This window comes from Ostrinia furnacalis, unplaced genomic scaffold, assembly GCF_004193835.3.
Source record: "Ostrinia furnacalis isolate ACB-3 unplaced genomic scaffold, ASM419383v2 OfSCF3557, whole genome shotgun sequence".
Classification (NCBI taxonomy): domain Eukaryota; kingdom Metazoa; phylum Arthropoda; class Insecta; order Lepidoptera; family Crambidae; genus Ostrinia; species Ostrinia furnacalis.
Window position 1 is genome coordinate 103,165 of NW_021133796.1, and position 18,201 is coordinate 121,365.

Here is an 18,201-nt window from a genome sequence, read left to right on the forward strand (position 1 = left end):
TCTGATGAACACAGGCGATATAAAGTCCACCGGGTCAGCTAGTTAGTATTATTTTTGGAAAAATCATAGTACATTTTTCAATAACTCATTTAACATGAGAAATAAAAACCACGTTGCGCAAACCCAACTCCCACTTGCCTATTTTTTGCCATCGACAAAGAGATTTGATACGTTGACGGATCTTCTACTGAATGGGTTTTATTTGGGAGTTTTTGACACCTGAATCTGGCATCCCTTTGAGCGAATGGCTGATCGATTTGTGCCCATTGTTGGGCCGTTGTTTGAGAACCGATTCTCGATTGCCCGGATGCGTTTTTTTAGGGAAAGGATATTTTATGCAAGTATAGGTAGCATTGTACCTACATTGGCGTGTTTTGGGCTTGGGTGAATGAGAACGATTTTATATAAAATTTGGATATTTATAAATTTTACGACTAACATCGTTCAATTGGAACATCATTGGATCACCACGTACGGTATCATTTCTTTTTGAGATATTTCACTTTTGAAAACTGGGTTATTCTTCATGTCCCATTTAAGAATCGAACCCAGAATCTCCAGACCAAGAGAGTCGTACTCTATAACCTATACTCTAAACTTAACTATTTCTACTTATACTCTTTACCCCCAATTCATTCATGATTGATTATCGCTTACAAAACAGCATTTAAAATATCCTTTGACCTTAATCATAAAATGTACCTACCATTTGTACCGTGAGACCTACAATCCCAGCATGATAACGGACACACTTTCATTACGAAAATAATTATTTCAAGCCCCTTAACTTACCCTGTATTTATTTCGTCACTTGCCATAAAGATAAAATTCAGGACTTACGCCCATTTTCTTGATTTTAGAGTTACGCCTTTTTTTCTCATGATTGTTCAGTGCTTAAACTCGGCTGGCGTAGCTCGCAGCATGGTGGCAGCGTAGGGTAGTTCGAAGGGTGAAGGCGCCCCGCTGGTAGCATCTCTTTAAGATATTGTGATACATTTACTTGATGAATTAGAAATTAATTTGTCGTGAGAGTATTGTTGTTTGTTACTCTAATAGCCATATTGTTGGTGGCCTTTGAAGCTATATTGGATTATTTTTTGTTGCAATTTCGTCTCGCGTGTTTTAAAATCAGTTATCCTTAAAATTGAAGTGCCATTCCACTAATAAGGATTATAAAATGCGTACATAAACGTATGACATAAGTTTTGTTAAAATGAAAATTATGAAATGAAACAATTTTGATGAAAAAATAATATTTATAATGTAGTTTTTTTTAATATCAATTTGAATTGTTGGCTGTGTATTAAATACCGAGAATCATTTGTTCTGAATTATGACGTTCCTACTACCTGCTCGTACCTCAGAATGAAACTTAAATGCTTGCTACTCTTTACGATCTATTAATATTTGAGTTCAAAACTACTGATTTAAGTAAGTAATAAACATTTACTTAATAATTGATACAAACTCCATGGGGTATGGTTACGGGACTATTCCCACCTCTTGTTCCCACCACTGCAACTCCTGTGTAGCCAGGATCTACAGCTTGACCACCACAAAAACTCAACCTTGTCCCGGGGGAAAGTTAAACTGTCATTGGACCCGCAACGAAATTAATCAGAAGAACATAGGAGGAGTTCGAAACAAACTCCATGTTGCAAGGAATGAGAAATGAAGCACAAATATATTCTCACCTCTACACAGGTGTGGCCTTGCACCTCCTACTCAGCAGGAGTCCCACTCCCATCGCTGGGCAGCCCGCGCCGCACGCTGGGCGCCCCGCCCTACTCCGCCTTCGGGAAGGCGCCCAGGTTACTTTCGCACGATTGCATTGGAATTATTATGACTTAATTTTAGAGTAAGGTTTAATTAAGTACTGGGCTATTTAAATAGTAAAATAGAGGCGTTAAAATAGCTACAGTAGGTACTTTTTATCTGCTAACTGAAGTAACAAAATGTAAGAAAGATTTGGTTTGTCCTTACTAACTTCAATTGAATCCTACTTACTTACTCATGACACAATTACTTTCGTATTACACTAGTCACTTATAATCTCTTCTGTATTTACTTGAGGACTAAAATAATCTTACACTTTTAAATAAATTAAGTATAAATCTTGACCCGACGCATAATTTAACCAAAAAGGCACAAATCCGACACGAACGCGTAATCTCACAGCTAACGCGTCATTCTGACACATTAAATCATTAAAATTCCCATACACCATCCCACAACGGACAACACCCTTTCGCTTTAAAAAGACGTTTCTGTCATAAAATTACCATAAAGCATAATTAGGGGTATTATATTGTATTTTGCACGGTGGGCACTATTTTAATTCAAGGAGTCATAGACAAAATAGGCATAGAGCATAGAGCAGACGCGCGCACCCCAAGCATGCAACAATAACGCATGTTTACATTGTACGGGAATGTATAATTAATAAAGAAATATTGCTGTGGTCATGAGAATGTGGGTCCAGTTCGGAATACATTAGCGCAAGTGGGTCTTATTCTAATTTTATTAGTTTCCGAGTTGAGTGGTTGTCGTATCTGCATGAGTCAAGGATGTCTTTTTCGTTACAAGGTATTGAATAAGACGAAACATTGTTTTTTTTATTATAACGCAATATGTAGGGTTTACTTAGCCACGATTTCACGTCATGGTATTATTTTTCTAAAAACAAAGCGACATGTGTAAAAAAAAGATGGATTCATTAGAGCTTCTGATATCAGATAGAACTTTCATTTCAGTTGAACTTCATCTTCTTCTTCTCTTCTAAATATTTCTTTTCATGTTTTATGAAATCTTTTGGTCTGACTCATGAAAGCCTCTTCTTTACTATGCGAATCTAGTAATACTTTTTTTTAAGGATATTTTTTGGTTTTGTTGAATAATATCTTACTTAAATTATACTTTCTATGCTCATTAATTACCAACATTACTGATATGATAATTATCAAACTTGCTTGACTGAATAAAAATAAATTTTGTGACACTTTTATTACACGATTTTATGCACTTGTCTAAGCTTGAGACGCTCATGAATTCGACGACAAGCCATCGCACAATCCCTGCATTACCTGAAGAATACAGAACAACCATTTGTTTCACTTAACCCATTCTCTGCCAGCGTTCAACTTCACGCGCAAATCCCGATTGTTATTGATTGTCCTTTGTGCCCGGCACATAAGTCAGGATTTCGCCGCGCTGCTTGCCCTCTAACCGCGTGAAGGCGTGACGTGCTGCGGCAGGTATAGGGTTAATTCAGACAGTTTGTGGAAAGACTAGGTTAGACAACATTTGTCGAATGCTTAAGTAACATTTCGCCGCTCTGCTTGCCCTCTAACCGCGTGAAGGCGTGACGTGCTGCAGCAGGCATAGGGTTTAATTAGGCAATTTGTTAAACGACTAACTTAGAAAAAATGTAGGCGAATAGCGTAACATTTCATCGCAAATTTACCATGTCCTCTAACCATGTGAAGATGTGACGTGCCTATCGCACTCATAAGGTAGGAAAAATTTAGTTAAATGGATTAAATTTCATCGCAATATAAGGCTCTCTAATAGCATTAATACGTGATTTATATCGAGTAGGCAGAGGGATAAATTCAGCCAGTTCGAAAAATGACTGGAAGACAAAATTGAGAAACGCTAAATCATACAATACGATCTGATATGGGTAATTTTATTAATGCTCATGGTATTTAACATTAGATATACCGATAATCCAAAGTTGCTGGACGTTTTTCTAAATGCTTTAATTCGCAACCTGTCTACGACATATCAAACGCCGCGCTTGATCAACGGCCGATATGTTTTGATTGTGGAATTATGGGCTTTAATTCCACAGCATTTGTTGCTGTTATTGCTGAATGAGGAACGGACAGGGTAAAAATATACTGAAATAATTTGTGGACATCGAGTTACAATGTACGACTTACATTTGCTAAGACCATCCAAGTGCCAAGATTACAGACGAACGTATATCAATAAAATTCAAGTTTGAGTTTAAAATAAACTGCCATAAACATTGTTAATTAAAAAGTCATCAATTTCAGCAAATCACATGCGTCTCAACCGTACAAAAACATTAAAGACCAAGTCTTTATATCTTTAAGAAATTAATTTTAGTAATAACCAACCGATTAAATTAATTTTAATGTCCACTTAAAATATTATTTACAGTTCGTACGAGAACAAATTAAATTACATATTTTACTCGTATTTACGAGTTCAGTTCTATTTAGCATCGAAACCTTCAAAACCGACTATTTCATATCGCCATAGAGCTTTTTGAGCAAATAGACATTACATTACATTTTAAAATATATCTTAAATCAAAGAAAAACACGGCTCAGTCATCGACAGTGTCACGGCTGATAACACAACAGAGGATATTGATATTAAATTTCATATCGTAAAGTATAATCTCCTCGGCGTAAAGACACGTTCATACATTACAAGACACACGAATAGTTCAGTATTTAATATTAAAAGTACCTTTGTGACTTCATTTCAACCATTTTCATCAGCTGTAATGTGACGTCATTGCGCAATATAGCTCTAACTCTTGCCACCCGGCGCAAAAAATAGCTTACCTCCTTTTTTTCTAAGGTTCATTTTTATCTTGATGATAAATCGGAATTGCTTCAGATATTATTTTAAGCGTGAAAGTCAAACTATTGTGCCTTCCTTTATGCCTTAAAGTTACCACTCTACTAATCAACCATTAGGTCATCTGTGCGTGAGCACGATAAGTCAAGTCACCCTATGCTCAATTTAAACTTTCTCATTGGTATCCAAGGTCCATGGTAGCCTCAGTCGTCATTTGCGTTTCTCGAAAGGCTGGGTGGAAATCATAAGCTAAGAAGACTTGGAAAAGAGGAACCATATATGCCAAATATGTCTCTCAAAATTAATCATTAAAGAATTTCAAGTATATTTCAGCAGACTGTCTGCTTGTCTCTTGTCAGGACATTCTTGTAAGTATTTAATGAATCAATATCAAATTGTTCAGCCTACAGACTCCCAATATGTACGCGTCCGTAGCCATCACCCCAGCTCCCCAGGTACCTCAGTAAATCAGGATTAGCCAACGCGAGCAACGATACTCATTTGTGCGTTATTTATATACTAAATCCTGCGCCTGCGCCGCGCGAGGTCGCGAGGACCTTTGTCATTTTTACGACGCTGTCCTCCGAGCGAGAATTTTGTTTTTAATGGCATACGATAATAGGGGAGTGTGACACTTAATTATATGGAATGGAGTTATTTTTTAGTGTTTAAACACTGAATTATAATGAGTTAGATTGTTTATGTACTACGATATGGTGGGCTGTAATATTAATATTAAGGTAAAGCTTCTAAAAGCACATGTACTTCTGAAAGTACATCAGACTTTTTTTGTTTTTGCCAAGTAGGTGGAACTTACTATTTTTACTGCTGCCGTGTTTACATTGATCTTAGTTTATAGCGTCAAAATTGTAACCCTCTACATTGATCTTAGTCTCTATCAGCACAACACAAAAAGCTATTGCAAATTTAAAGAAACCATCGAAAGCGCTAAGTAAATAACAATCGTATTGTTTTGTACCAAAAGCCAAAATTATTCTTTATTACCAGTATAGTGTTTCAGTCATTAGATCTGGCTAATTATTGTAGCGCCATTCTTCCAATTGTCTATTGACGCCATGGTGTTTTCCATGGATACCATGTGTTTGACTTCAGGGCACAATTTATATGGTGGTGCAAGTGAGGAGCTATGACGATTAAAAAAACATATGGAAATATGAAGTAGCAAAGTAGAAAATGCAAAAACTAGAAAAGGTAACTATGCTACTAAAGTAATGTAAATTATGTTGTTTTCATTTTACTTAATGTTCCTTCTACTGAGCCTATTTAGTATGCTTAATTTATTTAAATTATTGAAAATCAAGTCTTTGTTTGTAGAAGTTTTTAGACATTTCTTTACAGACATTTCTTCTGAAATGGTAGGCTTTTTTGTTTCGTTTAAAAGTCGTTGAACGCTTATACCTCAAAAAGATGTACACTACCAACAATACACGGTACAGTAATCTGCAAACAGAATGTGCTTTTGGAAAGAGCCATATGCTGCATTGTCTTCAAGCGCTTCAGGCGCTATCCGACCCCGCTACTGATTTTACATACAATAGTTTAATTTCATAAAAATGCAACAGAAATAATTGTATGAAACAAAACAAACACGATTTTTGCTTTGTTTTGACTTTTTTCAAAAGTGGTTTAAGTTAACTCTACTTTTTGCTGTCGGAAATTATTTTTAACCGCCACGAGTGACTTCTATTCATAGATAGATAGATAGATTTGCAAACAACTGAATTTCTAAGAATGAAAAAAAAGATATTTTAAACGTGAAAGAAAGTGCTATATTTATACTTTTATTAAAAAGAATTATGAAATAACAGCTCAGCAATAGAGTAAAAGTTACATTCATACCAAGAGTTGCAATTCTCAAAAATGTTCGGTTGCGAATTTTGCACGATTTTGCTTCTATAAACCAAATTGAAAAGCCAGTTCATTTCTTATACGAATGAAACTTAAATATAAAGCCTTTCTATTGTCCATTTCTAGGCATGAAACAATTTAATTCTCATTTACTTTCTTGATTAACAAGTTTGTTAATAGTATGAATATCTCTCTCGAATCGTAGAAATTATCAGATTGCAGCAAAAATAGATAAACCAAATTAAAAATATAGTCATTTGGGTAAATTGCTGTAATTGAGACTAAAACATATTATTATGTATTTCGAAAAGTCAACCGTTGTGTCTGCTTAATTTTGCTATATTAATATGTACCAAAGTCCGAGCCTGCGTCCGCGCATCTTGCCCCCGTTTTGCGACGCCCCACTGCGCGGGAGTCGGTCCACAGTCCACACGCTCGGCTGCCCCATTGTGCGGACAAGTAGTTCGGGAAAATGTACCACCCTGTTACGGGGACTAATTTGTACAGGGACGTATTTAGGTTTGGTGGATGATATTATTACTAAGGCTGAGTTGCACCACCAAACTTTGACCGTAACTATAACGATAACCGGTGTTTTATATGGAGTTTGACAGGTTTTTGACGTTTGTCAAAGTTAAAGTAAGATAGCAACCCAGCCTAAAAGTCACATGTAACCGATACAGATAAGAATACTGATAAGTACTGCTTGTTTAATGTTTTTTTAACTGCATTCAAACCTGAAATGTCTAACTTATGTAGGTACGTTGACTTTCAATCGGACGGTAATGAGCACTTTATGTATTTGTGATAACTGAAGTATGTAGTTATTATTGCTTAGTAACGCCTTTAAAACTTTTAATTGCTATTAGTACTGGCATACTGTAGTATTAAAATAATTATTGAACATAAATTATTTTTTATGTCTATTGGTGGTCTTTAGACCACACACAGAAAAACATAATGTAGGCAGGTCAACTCAGTGGACCGATGGTCTGGTGACGAACGCGGTAAGTGAAAATCCTTAGGGAAGGCCATCGTCCATCAGTGGAAGTCTTTAGACTGAAAATAAAATGACATAGGAAGGGTAGACGTACGACGAGTAGGTAGGATAGACGAAGAGGTGGTGGAGCAAGCGATATTGGGACGTGTATAAGTGCCTTGAAAAGGTAAAGACATTAATAAAAGTTTTGAATTTGAAGAATTTCCTCAGTCCATCCCTGCGTATCAAGGTGCAACCCGTTGCAAAAACTTAAAAATTGTCCAAATTTTTGTAAACGTGAGCCATTGTCCCCACACACCCGCCACAATGCCGCTCAATGAGCCCATCCTTAGCCGCGCTTTATTCCCAACAATGGGACTGCTAACTTACAACACTACTCCTAATTTTGTAACGACCATTTTTCTGATCTTCCCCGTTCTATTATCAACCTCATTCCTAAGTTATTAAGGTGGATAATACCACAGCGATTTCTGTGATTTCTAACGTCTTAGTCATGTGAAAAGTATTGGCATTTCACATGTTTGCCATAGTGTCATTGTTACCTACACCTATTGTCGTATTGTTCGAGCCATTGTTAGCAGAATCAATGCGATACATTTTAATATTATGAAATAAACGTCTTCCGCCTGTATGATCGGACAGAGGTGCTGTAGAGCAGTATGTAGCTGGCTATCTTTACCACTTTCTTACCAAAGATTCGTTCTACTGCTGGACAAATGCCTCCTCCAAGGTTTTTCACAATGAACGGCCCTGCGCTGCGCGCATCCAGGCTCTTCCCGCGACCTTCACCAGATCGTCGGTCCACCTAGTACGAGGCCTGCCCACGCTACATCTTCCAGCCCGTGGTCGCCACTCGAGAACTTTTCTGCCCCAACGGCCATCGTCTCTACGAGCTATGTGCCCCGCCCACTGCCACTTGATTTTAGTAATTCTGCGAGCTATGTCGAATTACTAAGATACCTAAGATTGTCACCATAATATCAATAATTATATTAGTAGCATTGTCGTGCTTCGGCAGTTAGAGAGAGGTAAGATAGCCGATATCTGTGGTTAAGGATTCCAGGTGAACCTCGCTACCACTTTCGGCCATCAATGCACTCAAAACAAGAATCTTTATTTTAGGCTACATGATAACATGACTCAATAAGAAACAATAAAATCTGGTTTCAGTTCTATCGAAACTCTCCGTAAGAGATTCGATTTATCACTAGAAAATTGCTTAAACCCTACGTTTTAGAATTTATTAGCACTTAATTTTACAGTAAAAACTCTTTCATTACTTACTTGAAAATTTGATCAATACAAGTTAGTAATTTGCCAAAACCAGAACCACTAACTACAATAATCTTAATAAATTATGTGACAAAAATTTTTTAAGTATAGGACACTCCATTCCACCCATATTCCTCCCACATCTAAAATTTATTGGAATTCGAAACTGTCTCCACACGCATTCACAAATCTTCGCGGGTTACATACAAACACCTCAAAACTATGGCATCCGGTCCATACACCTTTGTGCCTTTGTCACAGCGATTCCAACCAGCTATGGGAGACAAAATGTCTCAATTTGCTCAAATTTTCGATTCAAAGAATTGCCCAATTCCATGTCCACCTTTACCGGATATCATGTGGTCAATCCTTGATAGCTGGTTATTATAATAAGTACTGAATGAACCCATTGAAAACTCAAGGTGTTGGGTGATTCGTGCAGTACAATAAAATTGCTAGGTGTGTTGACAATTGCGATGAAATAAACAAAGAAAAGGATGCATTTAGTTTCCTCGTAAAGTATTTTACTGATTATAGTATTTTATACAAAATTATGCCAATTTTTTGGGAACTTTTACTTCATTGAATGCGCAAGAGACTAGACCCGACTAAAGTATAAAACAGAGCTCGCTCAATTTAAACTAGTTTTTAAATAGATTGGACTAATTAGAGCGTGAATCCATTACTATGTGTAAATTCATACTTGAACATTGTTTCAAACAAATTGGGCTTGGAAGAAAGTAACACTTTATTGTTTGTAAGAAAACCTTTTGGAAAATGAATTTATGATTTTGGTTTGTTGGCGGTTCTTAATCTGAGGCGAGTGATAATGTAACACCGACAAGAAGCTAGCAGTAAAGGGAGATCTAGTAGATTTTGTGAATGATAAAAATAAAGAATAACTTGCTTGACCGTTCCCCGAAAGAAGCTCCCGTTTTGTTCTATTCAGTGTCGTTTTCATTCATAATATTCATCCTACTACCGGTTGGATTGTTGAGATGGTCTTAAGAAGGCTTTAGTTTTTGTCAAAAGCACTATTTCATTCACATCCCCGTAGTGGGTAGAAAAGAAAGAGGTTGTTCCGTTAATCCACACTTTGTACACAGGATTTGCAAATTCGTTTGTGTTATGCAGGGTTTTAAGTATGCAATTCTTTAGATTATTATCTTAAGAGAAATTGGTGAAGTTCTATGAATGAACGTTCACTTTAGTTGGATTTCAAAATGAATAATATCATGTACCTATTTTATGCGACATAAAGACGACTCTACGATTATCTTTACCTGTTTAAGAAAACCACTTATTATTATTTATATTGGTTAGTACTTTGTTTCTATTACGACCAATGCTAGTAGGGCTTTAGAGGTGATTTTGTTTGCATATCCAATAGGTGATGTAAGAATATTTAAAGAGTACTCATCATAATCCGTTCTGCAAGTAATTTGTTAAAAGACAAGAGTAATTTTAATTAAATAAAGTTTTGATATAACAAAGTCCCGTTATCGCTTTAAGAACCTTCCACATAACTGATAAAAATTAAGTTTAAATACTCAGTAGCCCATACACCTGAATAGTTCATTCAAGCTCTACCAGACACTATGGCACCAGAAGCGTTCTTTTCATCCCCATTGTCGGGTACCATTTCATTAACATCTTCTTAATCCCTTTTTTCATCCTTAGCATTATCCTTCGGGTTATCTGAAGTGTAAACTGCGTTTTGTTCAACAGAAACGTCTATATTTGGATTAGTTTGGCTGTTGTCTTGCCTACCCTTTGGAAAGTAGACTTTGACTTGCCGACGTGCTTTGAATGGTTTTAAATTGTCTATTGAGTTATGAAATCAGGAAATATGCTCATATCCATAGGAAAGAATGGCTTTATCTTATTACACTGTTTCATTATTTATTCGAATAAAACTTCACGGCTATTGTGTTTCTTCAAGAAAAATCACTCTTCCTACAGAATGTTTTATTTTCTCAAAAGCACTTTTACAACATCTTGTTTAAATTATAACACAGCACAAGAAACCCAGTTACTTTTATAGTTTATTTTGGAAAGGTTTATAATATTTCTTAATGACACAAGCTAGTATAATTGGTTGTTATTGTTTTATTGTTTTATTTTTTGTTATTTTAATCCTTTTTCATTTTTATGTCACCAATATCATGCTTTGTATTTCGAGCTGGTATTATAACCATGTAAACAGTTGATGATAAGGAGTACCTACAAGTACTAACAGCTCTCCACACAGTGCATTGTCACCGACAAAACACCCGGCGTAATCCTGCGCCACTTCAATCGCGAGCATTCGGAGTCGTTCGCGCGAATGATCCTTATTACCGAACGATAAAATTAATTGATTAACCCACAATGGAGAGCACGACAATGGACGGGAATCGAACCCGGGATTAGCCGGAACACGGTCCAATTATTCGGTTGTTAGCTGTTTTTTTGGACAATGGGATGTACACGTACAATGTGAGGGAAACGTGATGACAATGTTTTAGAAAGATTCTTTGTTGATTGGTGGTTGTTTTATCAATAAAATAAATATATGATTATTCTAATACTTAGTGCCAAGTAAAGCAACGCTCTATATCTAGTCCTAAAAAGCTTTGTTTAATCTAGTCCTTGCATCAGATTACTAGTTCTGGAATCTTATTAGAAAATTCAAGCACTGAAAATTCGTCGAGCTTTAAATAAGCAAAGGACCGAAAAGTTTATTCTAATTATTCAACTTCTTATCTGTTTTAAACTATCATTTAATACATTTTATTCTTTACTGTTCTAATGTCTGATTACCTATCCGTATTTCATAAAATGTTTTTCCAAAGACCTTTATCAAGTTACGTCAGTAATAAATACTGTTAATTATCCTGCTTTCGCCTCCGAGATTTATTTTACCATGTAGTAGTACCCCTGTACGACAACCCAATCCGCACACCATATTCATCGTAGTAGTAGTAAAAAACAAAAGAGCGGGCAACCCCACCCCTACCACGCTGTGGGCTCGGTGTCCGAGCGGTCTCATTCCTTTGTGCGCACGCGCAACGACCGCACGCAGTATAAGAAAAATGCTTAAGTGGCGTCACCAGGACGTTTTTACCNCGTTTGATCATTCAAACATGAATTATTTTGTTACTGTATCATAAAATTTTATTTACGTTATAGTTTATTTTATAGTGTACGCAATTCACGAAATATTTTAATTTAAATGCGTACTTAACTCGCTAAATATTTAAAGCCACGTGTGAATACAAAGACATATCATCACAAATTCTTCATTGATAAGTTTTATGATTAAATTAGTATATAAAACAAACCATTTTCATGTACAATTCAGAAGTAGGTACGACAACAATATGGTTAGGTTATTATTTCTTTCGCTATGCTGTGTGGTTTCGGTTTGGTCGGTACCAAGTGGGAAAACTTTTTATGAGCTAGAACTCGCTGATCAGCTCTTCAACGAGTTTGTGGAAACTCACTCCAAAAAATACGAAAGTGAACATGAAAAACAAACGAGATTCAGCATATTCAAGGACAATTTGAAGAAGATCAACGAAAGGAACAAGAAAAGCAAGACTGCTGTGTTTGGTATATTTTTCAAAAATTAATTTACTTAATTCAACTAGCGACCTGCCTTAGCTTTGTACGGGTCCAATATTATACACATAAATCTTCCATTTGTATCACTCTATCTCTTGCTGAAAACTGCATAAAAACCGTTGCGTAGTTTAAAAGATCTAAGCGCATAAACAGCTGGAGTTGAGTTACTATTATGAGGAGGGAAAATAATACTTTTTTGGCACCTATGTTTCAGGCATCAACCGATTCACAGACCTGACTACTGAGGAGGTATTACAGATGTACACAGGGTACAGACTAAATGACCCGTATGAGTGCCCTCCCGCCCATGACTCTCCTGATATGACTCCGCCTGAATCGCTCGACTGGAGAGACAAGAACAAAGTGACAAGGGTAAAGGATCAGGGAAACTGTGGCTCCTGCTGGGCTTTCAGTGCTGTGGGTTAGTACCATGTTTTAAGGGTGCATTCAAATTAAATTAAGGTGGTCTTGCTGCACCACCACTAGTTTTCGAGAAGCGCAGTCGCATCGCCACTACCTATTTCGCTTGTCACTGTAGTGGTCACAGATCACAGAAACTAAAGGGAGATGTGACAAGGGGGCGGGGCCGGTGTCGCAGCAATATGCCCAAAAACAGAACACATTGCTTCTGATATCAATGATGACAGAAGCGACGTCATAATGTAAACAGTTTACATTGCTTGCGTAGTACTAAAGATTATTATTCGAACTTTGAGTACTGAAACCGCAGTGGATAATGAGAACATGTTTTGAATACTTTGTGTATGTGAATTTCTAATGTGAAACTAAGTTTCGAACTCAGCGCATTAGTTGCCATCTCTCTACATATATCTCTATGGTAGTGGTGCTGCAACTGCGCTTCTAGAATTTGTATGAAAACTAGTAGTAGTACGACAAGCTCGTCACCGTTGCGCTATTGCATAGACTTTGGGAGTTTTCTCCGTAGTCTGATCCCATAGCTTCGTTTTTGGGACTCCATGGCACAGTGTAAAATGTTAGGATATTATTTTGTTTCTTTCTTTCATTTTCCTAGGTAATTTAGAAGGGCAGTACGCCATTAAACATAATGAACTTCAAGAATTTTCGGAGCAGCAATTAGTGGATTGTGACAAGTATGACTTCGGCTGCGGTGGCGGACTCATGGACCACGCTTTTATGTGAGAATGCTAAATTATCATCTATCATGTCATCATTTATAGATCTTGAAGTATTACGACAATATTTATAGCCAGGATCTACAGCTTGGCCGATAATTATAATCATACCCTAGGAGATAGGTTGGGGGACATTCTTGAAACTATTTGGACAACTATTCTTTGATATAATAGCTAATTTAAATGATAATCTCTTAACTGTGGAGTAGTCTGTAAGTTGAATATATCTTTATACATTAACAATTTTATCTCATTAACAGATGGCTGCAAAAAAATGGCGGCATAGAGCTTGAAAAGGACTACCCTTATGAGGGAAAAGATAATAAATGCAATTTCGACAACAGCAAGGCTTTCGCTACAGTCTCGAATTGTGTCAGATTTAATGTAACAAATAACGAAGAAATGTTAAAACAATATTTGGCTACTACGGGACCACTCTCTATAGGTAATAAGGAATATTTAAAACTAATGTACCATCGGCAACAGTGTAAACTATCCATTGTCTGTCATGTCGTCTCGTTCTATCGGAAATAATCACCATTTGATGAGAGCGAGAGCAAACACGAAAATGGATAGTTAACAATGTGGAAGTGTGTACTTTTTGTGTCACTTTACAGTGCAATAAAATACAATAAGAAAAAGAAAATCTCTAAGGCTGGGTTGCACCACCTAACTTTAAACATTTTGACGTTTGTTAATGTTATAGTTATATGGTGCAACCCAGTCTTAGATTGATTTTCAACTCAGAAGTCTGGACATTTTGCTTAAGTACTTACCTAAGTTTTTACCAACGTAGGCTTAACACCCTGCATTGCAATTTTCCAGCTGTGGATGCAATGCCAATGGCGGCTTACACCGGTGGCATATTAGATGACTGTGCATCGAATGACCTCAACCACGGTGTACTTCTGGTCGGATACGGAACAGGTAATGACGTCATAGTTGTCAGATATGCGATTCTGAGGATTCTACAGAAGTCTGATAAAACAGAGACCTTTTTTTTTTGTCGGTCACAAAAAAAAAACAGAAATTACCTGTGGAATACACATTTTCACAGTCACATTTACTCAGAAACTTGATTATTTCAATCCTGCGTTGTTGATTGGCAAAGTTACATTATACACTACTATTATAAGATGAAAGATTAATTTGATTGTTTGTATCTTTGATTTGAAGAGACTCCAAAACTGCTGGACTACGTACTCCGAACTAGAGTTTAGGTTTAGAAACCTTAATTATGCCTGATGAACATAGGCTATGGAATATTCTTAAAAGCGATACAGAGTTCGCCGAGTCAGCTAGTTTTAAATATCCATCATGATCATTATCATAATTTTCAGCCATAGGACGACCACTGCTGAACAACGGCCTCCTCCAATGATTTCCACAATGGCCGGTTGGTGGCGGCCTGCATCCAGCGCCTTCCCGCTACCTGTAGTTTTAAATATTATTCGATACTTATTTCCAGAGAACGGCACACCATTCTGGATCATCAAAAACTCATGGAGCGAAACGTTTGGAGAGAAGGGCTACATCAGAGTGAAGATGTCGGTCAACTGCTGCAACTTGACCGCTATGGTGTCTTCGGCCATAGTCGATTGAACTGCCATGAGGAAGTGTAGTTGTGAAGAATAATAAATTATATTTGACGATAATTTGTTTTTTATTTATTTTTATAAGACAATAATACAAATGTTATAATATAGTAAATGAAGGTAAATTCTACGGTTTTAATTGTATTACTAGAGGTAGTTGCCATCCGGCATTCAGATTTTAAGATTAGCCCATCATCTAAGGTTCCATCGATAACATTGTAAGAAACCATTTATTGTAGATTGTCACTGGACGTTAGGTGTTAAAGAAACAGTACGAATAAATTATTTTATTTTATTTTACTTTACTTTCCAAAATTCTTTATTTAAACAAAATAATATTATACAGTTACACTATAAAAATAATACCATACAGTTTAACTTACATTTTAAATACGATAACACTTCACCACGCCAAAAACACCTCACACTTTACTACATCTACTACACCCTCAAGTTAATCCGAATCATCGCATAGTTGTAGATTGTTCAAATACTAATTTACGGGGGTAATGAATGCGCTTTCTGAAATCTAACAGATAGGATGTTGAAGTAGGTTAGAATTAGGTGCTATAAGTCAGTCAGTCAATACCAAAATTCACGACTTTTTGACCTTCATAATTATCTTTATAACCGTTTGAACTTTGAGCTATCTTCATGAAAGGGATTCCAGGTGTCCAATGTCCATGGATATAATTAAACACACGTAGTTTTATGTGTTTAAGTCAAAGAGTTTTTGAGTTAGAGAAGGGTCAAAAGTGACACCAAATGATTCGTGTAATATTAGACTCGGCGCTGGCTAGCCAGTTCCTTTGCTTGAACTTGGCTTGACACATGTAGATGTATGTATGCTTGGCTAGATATTATGTGTTTTAAATTTAATCACGAACATATCCTATCTGATAACAATAAGGAGAGATAACATGAAAAAAAAATTGATATGTTTGTTTGACTGCCTAGGTCGCATTAATATTTATATAACTATCTATATTTAAAGATTGTTACCCTTGAAAAAGATGCTGACAATAGTGACTGAGTTTCTTGCGCTCCACTGCTTCTTCTCTACACTGGCACATTTATTGTCCCGAAGCAGTGGTAGGGTTAATACTGGGACGTGTAAAAGTGCTTTTGAATTATTATTATTTTTTATTTTTTGGGGTTATTTGGTCTAAGTAACGATTAATATTGAAATGGGTAGGTACATCATGTTGCGTATTGTTAAGGCGATTAGTGTCCTCAATCCGCGCTAAATGGGCATTTTGTAAAGCCTACTCCTCTTTTACTGCTGGACAGAAATAGTTGAANTGCCCGTGTATTTTTAATCAGTGTCAAATCGGAGTTTTTGGTGCGGGGTGCGCGGGTGTTGCTCGCGGCGTGAAGGTCAAACGCCCAAGGTCATTGAGGACTCTAATCGCCTTAAACATTGTGGTCCAACATGTGTAGAGTAACACACTGACATCCCAAAAAATATTTTGATCCACTTTTATTGAAGTTGGACAACATGAATCCCGTTTGAAAATTATTTTAAAATAAATAAATTGAGTTACTATTATGATTGTTATTTCTGAGTACCTAAATTTAATTTAAATTTAATTTGTGTAAAAGCGCTTTTTAAAAACCTATTTGCAAAAATAAATGAATTTTATTTTATGAATTTTTATTTTTATTTTAAAGTCCATATTAATATTAAATAAGAGCTATTAAAAAGCATTATTTTAAAATTTCTACTAACTGTCCACAAAGACTTGAAGCTTCTGGTGCCAATGGTGCAATAACACGTACTATACATTGTTTCAGTGCCAATTATTTAAAAACCCTCTTATCTCTTATCGTCAATACTTCTGTTTGAATACCAAACGAATAAATATTTTACAGTAGTTATTCGTATACATAACTTTTTTGTGCGATAGTCATATACTTTGCCTTGACATTCCATTACATAATGTAAATAATGTTACCAGTTACACGAGCCTTGATAATGAAAGCTATGTTGATATGGTTTTACTGACAATGACCTTGTTATTTTGGCAAACTCTGGAGGTTCTTTGCGATGTGTTATGTAGCATCAATTCCAGATCTCATAATAATTATTAAGTTCATTAATACTTAAGTCGAAAATGAGCACACTCCAACTAAAAATCTCAATTCAAAAACCGGGAGAAGAACAAACCTAATGTATCTTTGATTCTTCAATTTTAAGGAAAATCTGCATGCATTGTGGTATACCATGATTTTTATTATATTCGTATGTCGTAGGTATACCACACTTAAGTAAATAGCAAATGATTAAAAAGCGAGTTAAGTGACAGCTACTGTAAATTATTGCATTGTTATCAGTGCGTGTGGCGAAGAAATTTGAAAAAATATTACACTTTAAATGCGTAAAGTCTGCGCATTTTTTATAAAAAATGTCGTAGCTGACAATTTTTCGCATCCTCGATTCAGTATAAAGACGGCGCGCAACGCACTATTCGATACAGACAGAAAAATGATTTCTCCAGCAGTTGTTCTTTTCACTCTAGGAGTTTTGGTCTCCTCGACACTTGCAAAAGAATTCTACGTCAAAGAATACTATGCTATTGAAAATGCCGAGACCTACTTTGAAGACTTCATTAGAACACACAATAAAATGTACAAAAGCGATGAAGAGAAGCAAGCCCGATTCGAAGTATTCAAGACTAATTTGGAAAAAGTTAATGACATGAACAAAAAGGAAAATCTTACTGTTTTTGGTAAGCTCTACTATTGTTTTTTTCTATATTATGCTTGTTCTTGAAAACAATCTCACCTGTGGGATGCGATTTGGGGAACCTTCTACGAGCAAGGAACATATCAGAGAATTAAATCCTGACTGAACCTCCGATCGAGAGGATATCACGGAGGTGTCACCTAACACGAGAATCGTAAAAAGCCACTTTATTCACATGCATACAGGAACTACTATATAGAATTCTTACTAATTTTTCTTTATAATTCTTCGAACGTTATGTTTCAGGCATTAACCAGTTCAGCGATCTGTCCATAGAAGAGTTTCTCGAAAGGTACGGCACATACAGACTCAGCAGTTCCGAAATGCAATGTCAGATGCACG

General features: G+C 36.2%; 1 protein-coding gene across 1 annotated transcript in view; it reads left to right on the forward strand.

Moving 5' to 3' along the window:
* The first annotated feature begins 1,671 nt into the window (after positions 1-1,671).
* Positions 1,672-18,201, forward strand: part of LOC114358003 (thiol protease aleurain-like) — a 31,514-nt gene continuing 14,984 nt past the window's right edge. The window contains exons 1-6 of the mRNA XM_028311852.1: positions 1,672-1,811; positions 12,288-12,352; positions 12,579-12,785; positions 13,398-13,521; positions 13,779-13,963; positions 14,344-14,445. Coding sequence (XP_028167653.1) covers positions 1,672-1,811; positions 12,288-12,352; positions 12,579-12,785; positions 13,398-13,521; positions 13,779-13,963; positions 14,344-14,445 — 823 coding nt within the window. The remainder of the gene's footprint in view (positions 1,812-12,287; positions 12,353-12,578; positions 12,786-13,397; positions 13,522-13,778; positions 13,964-14,343; positions 14,446-18,201) is intronic.